The sequence below is a fragment of the Trichomonas vaginalis genome, chromosome V (assembly GCF_026262505.1).
Source record: "Trichomonas vaginalis G3 chromosome V, whole genome shotgun sequence".
NCBI lineage: Eukaryota > Parabasalia > Trichomonadida > Trichomonadidae > Trichomonas > Trichomonas vaginalis.
Genome location: NC_067207.1, coordinates 16,868,483 through 16,886,537, shown reverse-complemented (window position 1 = coordinate 16,886,537; position 18,055 = coordinate 16,868,483). Strand labels below are relative to the sequence as shown.

The window sequence follows — 18,055 nt, the reverse complement described above, 5'->3', positions numbered from 1 at the left end:
TAACTCAGATGCTCTCCAATACAATTTGACGTCGATTGGATGTCTCAATGGAAGTTTGTTTATAGCATCTTGAAGTTCTTGCAACCTCATTGGAAGTTCTTCTGGTTCAGGTTGGTATCCGAACAATCCAACTCCTTGTGGAATTGTGTACTTCTTTTGTGCTATAACTTTGTCTGGAACAACTTTTGGTCTTGCTAACAGTGAAAAGTTTGTTTCGTCTTTTGGTACAAAAGTTTCTGTCAGCTTGTCATCTGGAATTGGTTCCAACAAACCTTTCTCGAAAAGAATGTTTACAGCTCTGACAATGTTGCACTTGCCTTTTCCGAACATAAGACTTTCGTTCAACATGAAGTGGTTGTGGACAATTACAATCTTCAACCATGGTAAGTCTTTGTCAACAACATAGTCGTCGTGTGAAGAACCTTTAGCTGTAGGTATGTTGACTCGGATATTGACATTTGCCAACGGTGCAATTTTTGCCAATTGACTTCTGAGCATGTACCTTGTCTTCACACATGACTCAAGATACTTCATCTTCTCTTCTGTAACAAGACCAGAGTTCCTGAGACATGTAAGAATGCAAGGTTCGTTGACAATTGTTTCAATTGAATTGTAAATTCCATACCTTGTCAAGTCAATGTCAGACTTATTTATGAACGGGAAGTATCCAGCATGTTGTCTGACTGCTTGAGGGTTAGGTTGGTACCATTCGAACTTGACACTTGCAATTCCTTCAATTGCGTTCAAAATGTCTGAGTCGGAGTCAACCATTTGTTCTCTCTTTGTAGTCTTGAAAGCGTCAAGAAGTTGTGCGGCTGTTGTGACATTGCCATGTGCATAGTATATATGACCGTCCAAATCTGTTACGGTTAGTCTGAGATTGTATCCTTTCTTATTTCCGTCTTGAATTGCAGCAAGTACACCCATGAAGCCTTCTTTGTTCTTTCCTTCGTCAAAGTTTACTGTAAAGGTTCGACCAGATGTAATTTGACTTCTAACTTCACGGTACTTTTCATATGCATATCTTGTTCTTTCCATGGGAGCATGTTTGTCTTCACCTTTTCCTTTTTTCCTTCTCAAAGGATACAATTGTTCGTCATGTTTCCAGTAGAATCTGGCAAAGCCGTCGTGTCCTTCAACTTGAGGCTCAGTAACATCGAAAGGCATGTCCATAAGACGTTCTTCTTCTAACCTCTCTAATCTGTTTGGATAGTTTGCGCGTGCTGTTTCTAAGTCCATTTCATAGCGAAGACCAGCCAGTTTGTCATAGACTTTTATGGGTCTTCCCTTCCTATATTTAAAATTCTTCGAAACTTTCCAACCATATCTTTCTAACTCTGCTTTTATTCTAGCAGATTTTCTATCCATTCTATATGGGGGCATTTTTATAAAAATAAAAAAATGTTTTTTCTTTACTTTACGTAACCGCCTGCTGCCATAAGTCTTTGACGCCAACCCATACCAGCTAATGAAGGTTGACTTGGTTTAGTTTGGAAACTAAACTTTGGTTTTGGTTTATCTTCAGTTTTTGGTTTCTCTTCTTCTATCGGTTTTTCGTCACTTTTCGGTTCCTCTGACTTTACCTCACCTGCAGGAACAGTTGTGTCGTCAACATCTTCATAAATATCATATGCCATTTGTTTTTGTTTTCCTTTCAACTTTTTGTGTTTGTTGTAAAGTTTAGAATATTTCGACTCTAAGTCAATGAGATGTTCTATAATGAACTGTTGGTCAGTGAAGTAAACTTTTCCATCTGTTGTCTCGAAAGCTCCTTCAGACTTCAATATTTTATTTGTGAGAGTCTGTTTCTTTTTTGAGATACTAGCCGTTCCATTTCTATGAAAAGTGACTTTGTAGTTAGGGTTTGTATTTCCAGACCTGGCACTTTCTATTATTGAATTTTTCTCTTCATCTGTAAGTTCTTTGACAGGTTTTGACAATGGTTCTGAACTTTTTGTTTGTGGTGTCAAATCTACCGTTTCAACTTCTTCGGTCATTTCATCTCAGTAAAAATTTTAGTTTGTTTTGTTTTCAACTGGTTGTTTAGGTTTTTTAAGTCGGTCTAAAACTTCCTGAGGTATAGGAGAACTTGACAAACACGTGGTTGTGTAACTGCTGGAAGTCGACAAATCCATCTTGAACCCATTTGTCTCAATGCTGTATTGTTCATTTCATCTCAGTAAAAAATTTACATTCCCCACGTTTGAGGCGGTTGAGGTTGGTTGTTGTTTACCCACTGTTGTGCATGGTTATATCCTCTGTTAAAGAATCTTTCACCTTGGTCCATATAGTGCCCTGCTTGGTTATAGTAGTCATTTGCTTTGTTATAATAGTTTCCTGCTTGTCTTCCTACATTGTCCATCCATCCTTGAACTTTTCCTCTTGTTTCAGGATTTGGAATAAGATTTGCTGCATCTCGTGCTACATCCCAACCTTTCTGTACAGTTTGTATAATAGGTTGTGCTTTCTCTTTCAGTATACCTAATGTACTCAAAATCTTCCTTCCAATTCCAAATGCACCTCTGGCTATTGTTCCCACTGCGGGCAAAAATCTGGATGCAACTCCTGCTAATGCGCCAAATAAACCCATTTCTTATGGGTAAAAAATGACGAATCCAAACAAGGACCCCTATGTTTCTAAGGCAACAAAGAAAGCACTCATGATAAAAATCTTTAGTTCAACACCAAATGCTTGGTTTATGGATATCTTGGAAAACATTCCGAGGTATAGAGAAGATGGACCACCATACTGGCTAATATTTGTCGGTCAAAACACAAGATACTGTGAAGCCATACCATTACAGTCCAAAAATATTTTAGATATCTGCAGCTTTGACAATATTCGTTGACAAATACCATCCAACAAAACTGACATCTGACTGTGAAAGTTCTTTCAAATCAGACGATATTAAAAACTATCTGCGTTCAAAAAATGTAAACCAATATTTCATTGTCGACCAAAACCATTCTGCTCTTGGTGTCATTGACAGTTGTATAAAAATCTTAAGAGACTTAAACCAACCACAAGGTGGTGAGGTAGATGAAATGTCATATGACGACAAATATAGACATTTCTCCATGGCAAAGATGAGACAAGTTTTAAATATTTACAATAGCCGTAAACAAAAAGGTTTGGGAAACCACTCCCCCGAAGAAATGAAAAACAACCCCGACTTAGAGAAAGACTATATAGTTTAATAGTTTAGTCAAAAGAGACAAACAAGAAAAGAATGCCAGGCTTCAAACTTAAGAAAGGTGACAAAGTAAAAATAGAAATACCTAAACGCGACCCATATGAAAATACTATTGACTATGACAACAATGGAACTCGACAGGTACTCCACTTCGTGTTCGTAAAAATAGAAGAAAGTATACAAGAGAATATTATGAAGTTTAGGCAAAACATGGCAAAATGTACAGACTGCAAGCAGAAGATAAAAACTACTATTGTCAGAACCTCGTTTCAAACTTGTCAAAGTTCAAGGTGGTATACTTTCAAAGACAGTTCCTAACAAATATAAGACAACTCCTGACGAATATGCTAAAAGAAGTTGAAAATGACGACTAAGCAATTCTATACCATGCGTAAACTGTCATAAATGGCGGCATGTAATCTTTACTTTGTCCCGTTGTTTGTGTATATCCCGAAACGCGATGTTGTATGGTTTCCATCTCCCTGAGTGTCACTCCAGTAAACAATTTATAGCAAACTTAACCTGTCTTTAACATCATATCCTTTACCTTTTGTCATTCCTGACCCATCCCAATATCTATGCTTATGCCAACCTTGCTTGATGTACTTAAATCTATGTAGTGACTGTGTGCAGGTAAATTTTCACCTGAAATCGTTTTACTTCCACCTGTTTCCTTTGAAGAGTCTGCACAATAACAAAAACCTGTCGACTATTTGAGTCCAAGTTCCGAGACCAAGTACTACTTCTGGTCTGGTAGAGTTCATTGACGTATAAATAGAACCTATAGGATATACTGTTTGAAGTATTTCTGTCTTTAATGTTTGAAGCTCTGTTTTGTCTGCTTTTTTATATAACTTTCTTCAAGTTCATTTACGTCAGAGATGCTATGTCTATGATATTTTTGTGGGTATGTTCCTTCTGTCCATGCTAAAATACGTTCTTTTGTTGCATCTACATATCCAGCTATCCATGTCGAGTCTGCTTTTGTATTCCTTAACTCTGTAACACCTTTCTCAAGCTCTTTCAACTGTTGTCCATCTTCCATTAAACCTCTGGTATGACTTGAAACCGTTTGTGTCAACATATCTACAGTTTCTTTGTCGGCTTTAAGGTCTAAACATCCTGAAACCCACCCTGTATTGGCTTTACCTTCTAAAATCTTCGATGTCCGTTCATGGTACCATTCAACCCTTTTTTATAATTTCATTGTCTTTTTCATCACATATTCCTTATCTGCCTTCTTCACTAACCCACTAGCCAGATATGCTAACTCATCGTCAACATACTCTTTGTCAGCTTTCTTTTCAACATCCTCTTTTGTTGCATATGTTGCATCTGCTCTGTCATGTTCTTCTTGAACTTTTCAATGACATACTCTTTGTCAGCTTGTTGTCAATTATCTGCTTTCAAAAGAAGTTCATCTATAGGTTTCTCGTTTAAAGTTCTTTTTGTTGGATTTATACAGACAGTATGGTTCTTATTGTCTTGAAACAGAAACTCATCTGTCATTGGGTTTAATGTCAGTTTTAAGTTTCCTTCTTTCAATGACTCAGATATCTTAGAATAGTTTGAAAAGTTTGTTGTGTTCTTATTTAGAGCTTGCATAATGAGTTGTCGGTTGTGTTGTATTTCTCTCATAGACGCTGTTTCATTTGACATTTTATTCTAGATAAAATATGCTTCCAATAGAAAAAGAAAATTCAAGAGTTGCTACAACTAAACCATTAGATGAACTTTTTACTAATGTCGGTCAAAAGTTTGAGACAGAGACCGTAAAGCATGAAGGCTATCGTTTTGACTACCCATTAAGATGGTTAAGAGACCCCATCTGTCACAAAGCTATTGGCTTTCGTAGAATGAAGTTTGTGTCTGTAGAAGATAAAAGTTTTTCCATTTATTGTAAGGTTTTCATATAGATTATATATCTGAAGGGAAACGAAAAATGTGGGAAGAAATTGAGCTAATACAAGTTGACCTTTCATCTTCTCTACAGACTGCGTTAAAAAATATAGAAGATAAAATAAATTCATGTTATGCAAAATATGCTGATGAATATGCAAATACCGAGAGCACACTTTATGTGAGAATTGTATATGACAAACAAAATTCACAAGTGTCATTTCAAATCTACGAAGACAATCCAAAGAAAGACGAACAATATATACAGAATTCACTGCAATGTCATGGTATTATTTGCAAAGAATGTTTAAATCAGAAAGTCGAACTTCCTTTAGCAAATATTTACAGTCGATATGCAAGAGATGAACCATATTTATTTAAAGATGTTTTCGACCCAGCTGCTATTATTGTTCATGCTTCATTTTCTGGCGCTCAAAACTCTTTCTTATGCTTGGCAAATGACTTTTACGAAAAACCTACAAAGTTATATGAACCGCCGAGTGGAAGTATTTCAGACTTTCAAGTATGGTTTACTACAGATGGAAGAAAAAGAATAATTCCATTATACCACGCGTTTTACTTAGAACTTAGTTTCATATACAACTACTATCGAACGGTAAAAAATAATTTTTTAATACGGTTGAGGTGTTGGATTTGGTTGCCAACTAGACTGTGGTGCAGGTTCAGGCTGTTGTATAACAGGAGCTTGTTCTTCTGGTTCAGGGTCTTTAGGTATAATACCAACGAACTGACCTACTCTTTACCAATATTTTTGACTCCGTTCCAAATTCCTCTTCCTACGGTTTTTATTCCATTCCATATACCTCTTCCAACATTTCGAAAGAAGTTTCCAATACTACTGAAGAAACCCATTTTACTATATGTAAAAATCTAATGTCCGCCTAGTCTCTTACGTTTCCTGTTGAGTTCCATAGCATTCTTTAACTGGAGCTCATACATTCTGTTTCTCCTCTGGTAGAAAACATATTCTGGGTCAACTCCTGTGTTCGCGTCATCTGCATAAAGTTGTTATATCCCACTTCAGGGTTTGTATAAAACTCTTTCCATCTCATATTTGCATACCATGGTGGCAAACCTAACGCAGCGTCATTTGACATGGCAGTTTGCATTTGTACATCTGTTGGCACTTGACCATAGTTTGCCATTGCAGTTTGTATTCTAACTTCATTTGGAATATTCTCTGGTTTGGTTGTCCAGGTTGCTGTGCATTCGCTAAGTTCTGTGCGTCCATTTAATATTAGATAAAAATATCTCTTACGAGTACATATGCTGAACATTTGCAGACATTGGTTCATCTTCATATTCTCTATATCTTTCTGCCACGTCAAATAAATAAATGACACAATGGAAAAAACCTAAAACAAGTAGTCCTATTTCAAACCACATTTACTTACCAATAAAATTTCTTTATTGTGACACTTTCTCCAGTTTATAGGACCTCTCTCATATTCTATCTTGTCATATCTAAACTCATAGTCATGTATGTCCTCTAACCATCTCATGACACTTTCCAAACCACTTTTAATCGGATGTAAAGTAAAAGCATGGATGGTTATGTAAAACGTCTAAAGTTTCTAAAGAGTCTCTCAAAGTCCAGTCTACTTGGTATTGAAAATCGTATGTGTTAAAGAACGGCGGGTCTACTATAAAGAAAACATTTTCCTTGTTTTTATATTTTTCATACAACTCTGTCCAATAACATCTCACAAACTCTATACCCTCAGTATATTTTTCTATGTTTCTCTTTGAAAAACCTTTGTATAGTTAAGATATAAAACGTTTGACATAAGTGTTTCAATGTCATGAACTCTTATAGCACCACTATATAATAGTCTAGCAGATATACTATCCCAGTCAATATACTCTGCCTTTTTCAAAAACCTCTCTGACAGTATTTTCTTATCTAATGTATACGTTCCATCTTACCTATAGGTATCTTTTCTTTTAACTCTTTCAATATTTTGTTTGTGTCTGGTATATGTTTGAGACGGTTCATATAGTTGTCGAAGTCATTGCATATAATCTTTGAGTCAGGAAATATTGTATGGCACAAATGAGATATATAGAAACTTCCACCGAACAAGTCTACAAATGTTAGACCATTCGGTAGTTTCTTAAGTTCTCTCAATAGAATATCTTTACATCTACTCTTATTTCCAAAGAAGGGTAACGGTGGTTTTGTAAAATTCATTTTATATATATAATAAAAATGTTTTTTCCCTGAAAAGTGACAGAAAAGTGACAAAACATCTTCGGGGCTAGAGGGCGCAACGCGCCTGGAAGCCCCAATACCTTTTTTTTTTTTTTTTTTTTTTTTTTTTTTTTTCAATCACTTTTATTTATTATTTTAAATATTATTTAATTTTATTATTTGAATAGGCCAGCTTATATTTGAGAAGCTCAATTTGTGACCACTTAATACATTGAAATATCATAAATATTGAAATATTAAAAAGTGTATTTCAAAATATTGAAATTATAAAAATTTATAATACTGAAATTGAGACAAATTAATAAATTCAATGTGTTTTTTTTTTGAAATAACTCTCAAATATTATTTTTTTGTTTATTTAATGATGAATAAATATGATTGCTTTAGTCAATCATAAAAACCAATTTAAGTTTAAAATAATGAAAGGATAATTTGATCGTTTTTTAAAATACAATTATTTTTGATGATTTGCAAGAATCTTTGAAAAGAATATAATATAGGTTCTATTTTTGTCAAATTTATCCAAATCATGTATTACATAAATTACGATTAAAACGATGAAAGAACCAAAAAGTGTGTTTTGTGTTTTGTTGTTGCGTGTTGGATGCGGGATCCTGTTATTTCTGAAATCGACAAAAAATTTGGAAATTTAATTTCCGAAATCGAAATTATATTAATGTTTTTAATATTCTTATATCAAAAGGATTAAAGTTCATTAAGAGAAAAACAATTCTTCTTCTTCAATCTATTGGCACATTTATTTCTACACGCCAATAAGGAAGGGAAAATTATAAGACACCATGGTGTCTTCAAAACGCTAATTTTTGATATTTTTAACAACCCTATAAAAAAAAAAAAAAAAAAAAAAAAAAGGTAGTGGGGCTTCCAGGGGCTGCGCCCCTTCTAGCCCCGAAGATGTTTAGTATAAAATGAGGTTTTTATTCGGAAAATTGTTAGTCTTCTGGTGTGAATTCGGAGGACTCTTCGTGTTTCTCTTCTTCGTGTTTCTCTTCTTCTTCCTCTTCCATTGCTTCTGGGAAGAAGTCTTCTTCTGGGTCGAAGACATTATATAATGTGTAATTGAATGACACATTATATCTTTCTTTGAGTTCGCTCCTGACAAAGAACTTAGTTCCAGGAATACAGAAGACTTCTGTGCGTTGGAAAAGCTGATGTCCTGGAACAAATTTGGCAATTAGAGACTTCTTTTTTCCGAATTGTTCAGGAGTTTCCATGACGACAGTAACAACATCTCCATCTGCGAGGTCTTGTTGTTGTTCGGAAAGGTAAAGAGCAATGATATAAATGGTTGCTGCGTTGAATTCGAGAAAGTCGAATTCAAATTGTGTAGTCGTATAGCAGTCAAACCATTTTGTACAGTTGTCTCCGAACTCGTCAATGTATTCATCTTGGTCATATCCGTAACTAAAGACTTGGAATTCGGCAATTGTCTTGTCGAATGACCGTTGGATGTTACGAGGAAGATTTTGACGAACTTGGTATAAAGTTCTCAACATTATGAGCTTAGTAAATGTTGGAAAATACTGAACTAAGACATCGCTAAGCTCAATTGGACTTGGAATTGTCTTAGTAAGTTCAATTGAACTAGCAATTGCTTTGTTCAGAACTTCACAGAACTGAGTATTGTATATAGCGTCTGGTTGTGTGTTTTCTTCGGCGTCTTTGAGATATTTAGAGCAAATTTGTTGAAGAATTTCTCTTAATTCGCTGTTAGACTTTTTGGCGGTTATTCTAACAGCTGTGCCAGTTCTTGGAGGTTGTGGGGCTTTGGCTTTGGTTAGCGGTTGAGAATTGTTAATGTTGGCTTCCATTAGACAAAAATAAACTGTTTTTTTCGGACTACTCATAGAAAAGTTTAAAATAAACCGTTTTCGTCAACGGTAAACCCCCTCTATTTTTTTTTTTTTTTTTAATAGTTACCGTTGGCAAACCGTTCCATCTCAAATATTGAATGAACTATAAACGTTTTTTGTTTTCTATATATACTTTTTTGTCCAACGGTAAAACTTTTTACACAACGGTTTTTGAGAGTCGTCGCCGTTGACTTTTTTGTAGAGCACTCAAATAGTACAGCTTTGTCTGGACAAGTAAGGGTCTATCGTCGCTACAGGAAAAGTTACAGGCGTTCCAAGGAAGTATACTTTGAGAAGACTTTCCCCTTATAGAATGAGATAGGACGGTTATTTTACAAAACTGACAACACTTTGACCGAGTAGTTTTTTTGTGCTGAACAAAAAGTGTCATATAAACATCTGTCAAAACCGCTTTTTTAACTTCACTTAAAATGCCACGTAAGCTACGTAAGAATATACGTAAGAGGAAGAGAGCATTGAAACATCCAATAGTAAGACTGACACCACAACAACAGTTGCAACAACAAATGCTGAATGACCCCACTATGTTTGCAACAAATGTCAAGCAATCCTATGCTTTTAAACGAGTTGTTGGTGCACAGAGTGGAGGTTTAAGAGCGGCACTTTTAAGCGAAAATGGCAGGCTATGGTGGAGCTGCAGACGGAACAGCTTATAACCCTCAAAGTCAAATGAATTTGAGTTCACTCAAAAATCAAATAACAGATGTCAAAAAGTCAAACATAGACATACAGAAGCAAATAAGTGAAAACGAAAAGAAACTATAGAATATGACAGACACACAAAGAAACTAAATGAGTTAAACGTAGAGAAAAAGAAGAAAGAAGAACAACTGAAAGAACTAAGTACAGAGGAATATGCGAAAAAAGTGTCAGAAAAAGCAGCAGAAGTAGCAAAAATGGAACAAGATGTCATAAATTTGAAAAACCATACTACTCAATATAAAATACTGAAAGATGAAGAGATAAAACAAAAAGCCCTGAAGACATATATGGATAGCGATGAGTATAAAAAAGAAGTTGAAGCAAATGTAAAGGCAGAAAAACTTTTACAGTTGCAAAAACCAAACCGTACAGTATGAAAACTTAGCACAAGAAAGTAAAAATAACGACGCGGCTATGCAAAAGGCAATGAAAAGCGCAAATATATAAAAAGCCAACAATGACTGGTTAGATGCCCAAGCCAACGCTAAAGCAGCCCAACTCATAGGGTCAATAAGGACAAAAATACAAGCGGATGAAGATAGTTCAAATGAAGCTTTAACAAATGCTGACTTTAAGAACGCCTTCGAAGCTCTTCATAGTAAGGTGAAACAAGTGAACGACTTCTCATCTGGAAAAAAACTGAAGTCTGAAAGGTTTCGACAAAGAGTTAAAAGAAGTAGCACAAAATATGACGAAAATAACAGATGCAGCAACGAGACAGGCAGTTCAAAGTGCCTATGACGCCGTTAGAGCAACTGTTGTGAAAAGTCAAGAAAAAGAGTTACAAACAGACCAAAACAGACCTAGTAAATGCTTTTTAAAAACGAAAAAGTCAGGTAGGACATTACGCTGCAGATGGAACATATGTGCCAGCTGTGGGAACTTATATACCAGCTGTTGTGGGACTTATATATACTAGCTAGTGGAACTTATATACCACCAAACCCTCCAAGAGAAGCACCTGCACCAGGACTACCTAAAACATTTACATCGTCACATGGACGCAGACACAGGCATGCACCAAAACCAACACAACAACCAACAGTTCAAAATCCAGCACCACAACCAACAGTTCAAAACACTGCACCACAACCAACAGTTCAAAATCCAGCACCACAACCAACAGTTCAAAACACTGCACAGCAACAACCACAAACAGAGCAAGGACATAAAAGAAGTAGAGAACAAGGAAACCAAGAATTCTTAAAAATGCTTAAGGAAGACTATGGTTACCCAGATACTCTTGACTTTAGTGACAGATATAAAGAAGCTATTAGAAAGTTCAAGGAAGGAAATACTGACCCGAACCTATTTAGCTTTATGGCTCAACACCAAATCGGATATAATTTCAAACCTGGAAAATACAAGCTCGCAAAGGGATATGATTTAATAGCATATCATCCAAATGACATGAACGAATTTACTCCGAGATATTTGGTGTCAGAGCTAAATGATGATTCAACTATCTTCATGAAACGCGTAAAAAATAGAGACGGAACGAAAGAAGAAAGGCTTATGAATGCAGATGACTTAAATAGGGAACTTGTTAAAAACGGTCTCGGAATATATGAAATGCCAGCAGATGAGGTACAAGAAAACTCCACAGGAAGAAGTTCAGATACAACCAGACATGGAAGAAATAGTTCAGCAACAACAGCTAGAAGAGCCTGAAGGAAACGAACAAGTCTCCTTTGGAAACTAACTTCACAGAACTAGATGAAGATTTGGAACAGCCGAAAAATCTTGACCCTCAACAAGAGTATGCGGAGAATATGGAATATTTCCAAGAGTCTAAAAAAATTCGGCTGACATAGTAGAAGAATATCGAAAAATGTTTGCCGACATACAAAAGACTCCAACACCAGATGAAAATATTCAGCATAGAATGGAAGAACTGAAAAAAATGTACACAAATACAACAACCCTTTTTACTTACGAGCATTTAACGTTCAATCTTCGGATGAACTCGGTGAAAATAAAAGGTTAAATTTCAAGAAAACATATAGAAATGAAACATTGTTTAAAGTTCATTCAGAACCTAACCAAGATGGAAACAAACCTACTTTTGTTTCTGCAGACGATGGAACTACAATGAGATGGGGTCATAAAGCTAATCCAGATAGGTGGTTCATAAACTTACAACCACAATTCCAAGAAGTTGTAGACGCAATGGAAGTGAATGGTGAACCAGATATAGCTGGTATTTTCAGCGCGGCTTTAATGCCATTGAAAGATATGAAAGATGCAGATATTTTGACCAGTATGAAATGAACATGGCTGATGGAAATATAACACCTGACGTTCTAGAACATTTATCTCAAAGAACTACACAGAACCATAGAGATGGTATATTTGGTGAAGAGTTTAGAAAGAAAGTTAGGGAGAGCGAAGGAAGAGAACCTATTGTACATGACCTTGCAAACGAAAGTTTACAAAATGTCATAAAAACTTACTTTGCAGACAATGAACCGAGAAGGGATGAATATTTAAGAAAACTCAAATGGACAGTACCAAATGAAATGTTAGTATTGAAAAACATGTTCCTTGACAAAATAAAACCAACTACAGAAATAAACGACGCAAGACTGAAAGATTGGGTAAAAGCTTTCCCATTCACAAAAGATATAGTTGGTAACATGGAAAGAAAACCAGAATGGCTACAAAAACATATATTTGGAAACGAGCTTATTCCATATGGACAGCACTGTTTGAAGAGCTTGAACCAGAAACTCAGGAAAGAGTCATGCAAACAATACGCGAAGACTCAAATACAGACTATGACAAACTCTTTCTAGGATATAGGTTACCTGAGATGGGCGACCAGAGCCAAAAGGCAAAAAGGACATGGGAAATTTGCAACATACTAGATGAACATAATGCAAAGATGCAACAACTTCAAGCAGAGGGCAATGAAGGAAAAAGAAGAGTTAAAAACTCAGTCAGGAAGAAAGTAAAGCTTGGTCCACGTGGGTTCTATTATGACATATAAATCCAACTATTCTATATTTTTACTCATATGAAATGTACGCCGCTCAGAATATAACGCCAACAGTTTTGGATGCCATGAATGGAAATGTTTCCGAATGGTATAACGAATGCGACAATGCCATTAGAAGGTCAGAAATAGTTCCTGGAACTTACGAATATACAACTGCTGTTTCTTATGGAAACGTAGGTGAGTTTGGAGAAGGTTCTTCAACAACAGTAGATATTGCTTGCGACAGGTTTCATATAATTTCTATTGACAACTCTTTCTTATACGTGGAACAAGACATTGAAATAAAACCTTCTGCCAAGTTGTCTGACAAGAAAGGTTGCAATGGAATTTTCTATGTCGGATACCAATATGCTCCAGAAGTTTTCATGGGATATAAGATATATTCTAACTCTGACTTAGTTCAAACAGTAACATGGGCAAACTATGAATGGTTCGCTTTGAGAAACTCAGTACAACCACAAGCTAGAGAACAAACAGACCAGTATGCAACTATTGAGAAAATAAGAAGACTTGACCCTAACGTTCCAGGAGTTTATGTTAACCTTTCTGGACAAACTGCAGCAGCAGTAACCAAAGTAAAATTGAAACTTAGAGTTCCTTTGTCATCTTTCCTCATCTTCAGGTTTTTAAGATACTTGCCAAACTGGGCAGGAAAAATTTCTATCGAACTTACTCCAAGCAAAAATAACTTAGTCATTGCACCAACACAAGACCCATTCACTCTTACAGAAGTAGTGGGAACAAATAAAATGTCATTCGCCGACTTTTGCAAAAACAAAGTTGACTTAGACTTTGGTTTCTCAAACCTCAACACTGAAGTAAACTATTATTTCAATGCTGCTGGAGATGCTTGGGACCCAGTTAAGTTCACATGCGAAAAGTTTGAATGCAAGAGAATAGAAAGCAGACTTGCAGTCTATATGTTGGACCCAGATATTTCAAATGCTTTAGCTGCCAAATATATTGCAGTTCCACTTATGTTCCCTATACACCAAATATCTGTCAAAGACTTTGCAGGTGAAGTTGGAAACCAAAGTGCTGACCCAGGTGCAAGAACAGATATTGCTTTAACAACTGCAATGAAACATGCAGATACTATGTTTGTTCTTTTCAGACGAACTATAAATGACTATTCTTGCTTCTACAACCCTGGTATTAAATATCATATAAACATAGATGGCAAATATTATCCAAGAGAAGAATATTCTACAGTTGAGGATATGAGGTCATACAACTTGACATTAGATGCTATGAACTTTAACAACAACTTCACAACAACCATTAACCCTGAAATGCAAAGTTCTATTATGCCATATGTGAAAGTATGGACCCATACAGGAGCTCAAAACACTCAATATACAAATGGAGACCGTTCAAACTTTTGGCTTGGCATTCCATTTGCTGACTCAGAAGACTTTATGGGTGGTATTTCAACTGTTGGTACAGTTCAAATACAATATACTGGTGACAGAGACGGTCCAAATGAATTGAAAGCAAAGAAGTTTACAAAACCAATAGCACTTTTCACGGAAGATGCTCTTTTGAAGATTCGTTCGATGAAACCTGCTGGGGCTCCTCAGATTGGCATAACGACAGCTTCCATCGAGCAGATTTTGGCAGCAGGTCAGTAAGTTGTTCTTGAACTGACTTCTCTCCGTCAAATATTGACAGTACGCCAGTTTTGACATAAAATTGTATTATAAACTTACCTTTAGAAATATCGGTCAGTTTTGTTGTTATATTTTTGTCTGCTTCAAGAACTTTCACCATTTCAGTTATACCAACTTTCTTTGCTTTATGAAAATATTTTGGTTCAGCAAAGACTGCTATTCTATAACATTTTCCATTGTTTGTGTAAAGAACTATTCTGTCAATGTATTTGTATTGTTTGTGTGTGTAAACTTTGTTCTGCTTCAATTCGAAGAGATACTCGAATACGTCCATCTTTTTATTCTAAGTAAAATGTCATTTCCGAAAAATAGAAGCGTAAGTGTTTCAAAAGGTTTAATGGCGGTGGCAGATGTGAAGTTAAATTCACCAACTCAAACAAACAGTCAAAGTGTTGTTGTCAATGTCAAAGAAAGAGATGTTGAAGTGGGGAAACCATACGAAGACGAAGATGGTATAACAATAGTTCCTGTAAAAGAACAACCAACATACCCTGAAGTTAGCAGAGACTTAAGTTCTGTTGCAGATATTCGAAACGACTACCAACAACTTAAAGACAAACTTAAAACTCAGGAGAAGATTTGTCAAGCTTTGGGTATAATGTTAAACTTGGTGAGCACAACCCTGTAAAAGTGAACTCATATGTCATCGCACCTCATGAAATTTTGAAAGAACTATTGAAACTTTTGACAGAGGCAGACGATATAAACATCAAAGAAATAGAACCCGACGTTAGTTGCTGTGGTGTTTCATATAATGTCATTGACAAGATATACGTTATGAAAGGAGGTGAAACGTTGAACTTAAAATATAGTTTCCCAGACGTCATAAAAATATTTGACGACCACAACATTTCATTAAAATTTACTTGCTAAGTAAATGGCAGAAGACATAGTGGTTTATACTATTACGACTAAAAACCCTGAGTCATATAATTCTATAACAACAAACTTACAAAGTCCTCAAGGACGATATTGTAAACTGACCTTAAACACGATGACGACTAAAGCCTGTTTTGCTCTTTTGACACCAGAAGACTTTGTTGTTGTGAATGGTAAAAAATACTTCTTTGAAGATACTTACTCAGATATACCACCAACAGGTTTTGTTGACTTATTTAATACTTTAAGGACGGATGTAACATGTGCTGCAACTAGAGCAGGTTTCATTATGTTTGGATGTCCGACTGAGTTTACTATAAACGATATGAGCTATAATACAAAACTTATATCTGGTTTTTACTACCAACAGTTTCCTATAACAGGAAAAGGTGTCATACAAGGAATGTCTGTTCCATTGACTTTAAGTACACCAATCTTATATATTGTTTCAAACTTAGGTTCAAAGTGTTATTCGAATGTCGACAGAAACTACTATGACCAAAAGATACTCATGCGTATAAACAACACTTTCTCTGCTGGTTTGCCTATTGTTCATTCGAATGCAGAGTTTTCAGCTTTAGTAAACTCAAACACTTTAGCAAACATAAACTTAACCTTAGTTGACGCAAACTTTGTTCCTGTAAAACTTTTATGTCCTATGTATTTGTCAATGACGGCAGAAAGTTTCGAATTGGAAGATGCAACTGGTGAAAGTATTGTACTACAAGAACAACTTCAACAACAAATAGCTCAAGAACAACAAATGCAACAAATGGAACAAATGGAACAAATGCAACAACAAAGTCAAGAATAAAAAAAATATTTTTTTTATTTTTATAAAAATGTACAGAATAGACGTTTCAGATTTTTATGACTTCCAAGCGTTCAGAAATATGTGTCCATTTAGAGACTATAACAAAGCAGTCGAGAATTTGAAACGTTTAGTCATTTATGTTGACTCTGCCCCAGAATGTTATGTTATGAAAGAATGGGATGTTGTCTTTAACAAACCAAGAGCAACCATAGTTTCAGAACAAGAATGTAGACAGAAACTTAAGAAAATAAAAGTTGTACAAGTTGGCATGAAGATGTTAGATGCTTGGGATATCTTATTGTCAAAGTTAGAAGATTTTTCAGTTCGTGGTATAAAGTTCTATACACCATCTCCAAACTTCTATTCTATCTTCACTGGATATAAATACGAACAAGTAGAATGGAAAGAAAATGTTATAGAAGCTTGGTTAGACCATGTCAAAGAAATTATATGCAATGGAAACGAAAGAGTCTATGAGTATATCTTATGTTGGTTTGCAAACATCTTACAACATCCAAGTGCTAAAAATGAAACTGCTCTCATTATAATTGGAAAACAAGGAACTGGTAAGAACACTTTCTTTACAGATATCTTATGCAAACTGTTAGAGGGCTATTCGAACCCGAATATGACAAACTTAGAAAACATCTGCGGTAAATTTAACTCTTCAATAGAGAATATGAAACTTATAGTATGTAACGAACTTCAAAGTATAGATACAACAAAGGTTTTAAACTCAGATGCTTTGAAGAGTCTTATAACAGACAAAGTTGGAGTTGTTGAAAGAAAGTATAGAGACCAAAGAGTTTGTGAAAATGTTGCAAACTTCGTCATGGTTTCAAACAATGTTGTTCCGATGAAGTTAGAAAGTTCTGACAGAAGATATGTAGTTGTCAGAACGTCAGATTCTCATATGCAAGATACAGAATATTTTGACGACTTAGCAGAAACTTTGACACCTAACTTTTACAACCACTTGTTCTCATATTTCATGACATTAGATATTTCAAAGTTCAATCCAAGACAAATTCCACATACCGAAGAAAGACAAACATTGTTAGAAGCAAACAAGAGTGTATATGAACTGTTTATAGATGAGACTAACTTTGAGTGTTTAGATGAAAGGTCATTGTACGATGAATATAAACAATATTGTCAAGAATATGGTTATATGGCAGCGTCTAAACGAACATTCTTGGCAAATGTCAAAAATCTTTTAGATGTTCAGAATGGCGTATATACAAAGAAAATTTTTTCTGAGTAAATTTTAAAAAAATATTTTTTTATCCGATAGAAAAGATGACGAAATATATTTCAGTCAACAAATATATGTCAGGACTTAAAGAAGAACTAGACCCATTCATATATTTGAATGTTTACTTCTACCATTTTGAAAAGTCTACATTTGACAAAGTTTGGAACATCGAACCAGTTAAGTTTGCTATTGTGACTAAAAATGGTGCGAAATTTGAAGACTTAGACATAGAAGGTTTGTTAGCAGTCAAAGAAAATTTTGACAGAAGGTTCTCAAACCTTAAAGAAGGCAAAGCATACAAACTTGTTATACCTTATGAACCAAAGAAAGCAGACGACTATGAATATTATGAGTCTAAGATAGTTGAAGTTCAAGGTAAATTGGGTAAAAAGATTTTAGAGTCTAAGCCAGTGTTTGCTCCTAAAGAGGAAGAGAACATTGACATTGACCCAGAAATGTTCTAAAAATAAAATTTTATTTTTACATGTCATATCTCACCTTCTCTGGAACTGGTTC

The 18,055-nt window shown here is 35.3% G+C and overlaps 8 protein-coding genes and 2 pseudogenes across 10 annotated transcripts, besides 4 other annotated features; 6 read left to right on the top strand and 4 right to left on the bottom strand.

The window, feature by feature from the left end:
• Nucleotides 1-7,437: part of a mobile genetic element that runs on past the window's edge.
• On the bottom strand, nt 516-1,368 carry TVAGG3_0350710 (uncharacterized protein; the record flags this gene model as incomplete). Its single annotated transcript, XM_051231077.1, has 1 exon — nt 516-1,368. A coding segment is annotated over one exon (853 nt), but the record flags the coding sequence as incomplete, so codon positions are not given.
• Nucleotides 1,413-1,997, bottom strand: TVAGG3_0350700 (phage tail repeat-like family; the record flags this gene model as incomplete). Its single annotated transcript, XM_051231076.1, has 1 exon — nt 1,413-1,997. One exon carries the CDS (start codon nt 1,995-1,997, stop codon nt 1,413-1,415), a length of 585 nt encoding a protein of 194 aa, XP_051100806.1.
• TVAGG3_0350690 lies at nt 3,897-4,853 on the bottom strand (annotated as a pseudogene). Its single transcript has one exon. A coding segment is annotated over exon 1 (957 nt).
• Nucleotides 7,356-7,437: a terminal%2Cinverted (terminal inverted repeat of Maverick-3 transposon ID:TVAGG3_0350680).
• Nucleotides 7,438-8,172: 735 nt separating this feature from the next.
• Nucleotides 8,173-8,270: a terminal%2Cinverted (terminal inverted repeat of Maverick-3 transposon ID:TVAGG3_0350510).
• Nucleotides 8,173-18,055: part of a mobile genetic element that runs on past the window's edge.
• TVAGG3_0350670 (uncharacterized protein) lies at nt 8,280-9,158 on the bottom strand (the record flags this gene model as incomplete). The annotated part of the gene is made up of 1 exon (XM_001289617.2): nt 8,280-9,158. The coding sequence occupies one exon, from the start codon at nt 9,156-9,158 to the stop codon at nt 8,280-8,282; it is 879 nt and encodes a 292-aa protein (XP_001289618.2).
• Nucleotides 11,133-12,912, top strand: TVAGG3_0350660 (annotated as a pseudogene). Its single transcript has one exon. A coding segment is annotated over exon 1 (1,780 nt).
• Nucleotides 12,945-13,669, top strand: TVAGG3_0350650 (uncharacterized protein; the record flags this gene model as incomplete). The annotated part of the gene is made up of 1 exon (XM_051231075.1): nt 12,945-13,669. A coding segment is annotated over one exon (725 nt), but the record flags the coding sequence as incomplete, so codon positions are not given.
• TVAGG3_0350640 (protein of unknown function, DUF4106 family) lies at nt 13,671-14,472 on the top strand (the record flags this gene model as incomplete). The annotated part of the gene is made up of 1 exon (XM_051231074.1): nt 13,671-14,472. A coding segment is annotated over one exon (802 nt), but the record flags the coding sequence as incomplete, so codon positions are not given.
• TVAGG3_0350630 (uncharacterized protein) lies at nt 15,874-16,284 on the top strand (the record flags this gene model as incomplete). Its single annotated transcript, XM_051231073.1, has 1 exon — nt 15,874-16,284. One exon carries the CDS (start codon nt 15,874-15,876, stop codon nt 16,282-16,284), a length of 411 nt encoding a protein of 136 aa, XP_051100803.1.
• Nucleotides 16,728-16,832, top strand: TVAGG3_0350620 (uncharacterized protein; the record flags this gene model as incomplete). The annotated part of the gene is made up of 1 exon (XM_051231072.1): nt 16,728-16,832. A coding segment is annotated over one exon (105 nt), but the record flags the coding sequence as incomplete, so codon positions are not given.
• Nucleotides 17,614-18,003, top strand: TVAGG3_0350610 (protein of unknown function, DUF4108 family; the record flags this gene model as incomplete). Its single annotated transcript, XM_051231071.1, has 1 exon — nt 17,614-18,003. One exon carries the CDS (start codon nt 17,614-17,616, stop codon nt 18,001-18,003), a length of 390 nt encoding a protein of 129 aa, XP_051100801.1.